This window comes from Penaeus monodon, chromosome 31 (genome assembly GCF_015228065.2).
Source record: "Penaeus monodon isolate SGIC_2016 chromosome 31, NSTDA_Pmon_1, whole genome shotgun sequence".
NCBI classification, from domain to species: Eukaryota; Metazoa; Arthropoda; class Malacostraca; order Decapoda; family Penaeidae; genus Penaeus; species Penaeus monodon.
In genome coordinates, this window is record NC_051416.1 from 24243588 (window position 1) to 24245318 (window position 1731).

The 1731-nt window shown below is 34.6% G+C and overlaps 1 protein-coding gene across 4 annotated transcripts in view; it reads left to right on the forward strand.

The window, feature by feature from the left end:
- LOC119593122 (ankyrin repeat and IBR domain-containing protein 1-like) overlaps positions 1-1731 on the forward strand; it is a 31136-nt gene that overhangs the window by 7302 nt on the left and 22103 nt on the right. For 2 of the 4 annotated variants that reach the window (XM_037942084.1, XM_037942088.1), the window contains exons 1-3: positions 61-71; positions 415-584; positions 1566-1687. In XM_037942084.1, the coding sequence (XP_037798012.1) occupies positions 519-584; positions 1566-1687 (188 nt within the window). In that variant the 5' untranslated portion in view covers positions 61-71; positions 415-518. Of the gene's footprint in view, positions 1-60; positions 119-414; positions 585-1565; positions 1688-1731 lie in introns of those variants that run through there. The other 2 variants (XM_037942087.1, XM_037942086.1) reach the window with 2 other exon arrangements.

Here is a 1731-nt window from a genome sequence, read left to right on the forward strand (position 1 = left end):
CCCTCATTCTCTCACCCTTCAGTTGCTTCTTAGGTGTTCGGCCAATACAAAAAAAAGGTAAGTGGTAGCATGTGCGTGTTTGATATCAATTGTCATTCTTTTTATGGACATTTTATCAGTTGGGTATACATCCTACTTGAAAGTTGTGCTTTGTCAACAAAACCATAATACTGAGACTGGTTTCTTTGTCTGTCAGAAAGTTACTTGGTTACACATTTTATCATTTACTCTACTCTTTGTTTGCTATTTGTTCAGGCTGCCTGATTGCCCAGATTGAGAGTTGATTGAGTCATCTTTGAAGGATTAAGAATATGTGTATCCACTGAATTGGACTTTCTTTCCCTTTTTTTAATGAAGCTACAGATAGTTGATAGAATTTCTGAACTGTAAACTAATGATTATGAACCTTTCCAGCTAGGAGGAGAGGCATGCTGCTTTGCCTAAGGGGGCTGTGACTCTGTGCTTGGATGCTTGCAGAGCTTAGTGGCAAGCAGTGACTGCCTCAAGTGCAGAGGAGAATGGGAAGTGCCTCGTCCAAGTTCAAGAAATATCTTCAACATGGCGACGAATTTGCAGCTATGCAGGTGCTAGAAATTGATTTGTTGACAGGGAAAGTGATGATACATACATCTATAATAGAAAAAAAGGGTTTTCCTGGTTTTGCCAATAAATTGATCATATATTTTGAAAGAAATAGCTACTAAAGAGAGTGACATGCATTATTAGGGTAGAAAGAAGGGAAAAAAATTTAATTTAATCTTTAGTGCTAGTCACAGTGTGAAGGAACTGTTATGTCTATTTATTTTGACTCTACTACTGGGTCCTACTACCAATGCTGCAACTTGCTATTACAGCTTGTGTCTGAGACTTACATTGCTGTTGACATTAATTGACAATTTATGATATGAACTTTAGAAATACTCATTTTGTAATTTGATATCACTTAGTCTCTTATAACCTTTGCATATATTAAACTTTCAGGTCAAATAAATGGATAAAATATCTCAATTTGATTGACATAATCTGATATTCATGTAATATTCTGTAATGTGTATTGATATATATTGATATGACCTTTGCTTGACTGACTGGGTCTGTGCCAGAGACTGATACCTTCTATGACATTGACATTACTAGGAGTGATGTAATATGATTTGCAATGAATTAAGATGAATGTTAACACAGCTGAGACTTACATAGCCTGTAGTAGAAACATGCGAATTCTCTGATACAGACTAATAAGATTTGTTCCTAAGACTGGTAAAAGACATTTTATTGGTTCAGATAAACTGACTAAATGTTGACATCTTGAATATCAGAAAAAATAAAGTTCTTGTTGTATAATAATCAAAATGTCATTTTTGTTACTTGCATGGTTGTCTCTATAGCAAGACCTAGCACGTTACAAGACTAAGGGATTCCATTAAGGAAATTCTTTTGTTTCTAATAGGGTTGGTAAAAAAACAACAATAACAGTGTTTTTTTCACAATCAAGGTATGTATATATACACATGATATACATTAGATATTTTTTCATTCATTGAATTAAACCTTCATTTTGGCAGGTGTTCCAGAGTTCTCCTGAATTACGGTCCAACCTTGATCCCAACGCAAGTTACGGAGAATCTCATGGTCACAACACTCCATTGCACTATGCAGCTAAGCATGGAATGAAGCATTTATTAAGGTTTGTTGTTAATGCTTGCTTTTTTTATTTTCTATATTGTATTT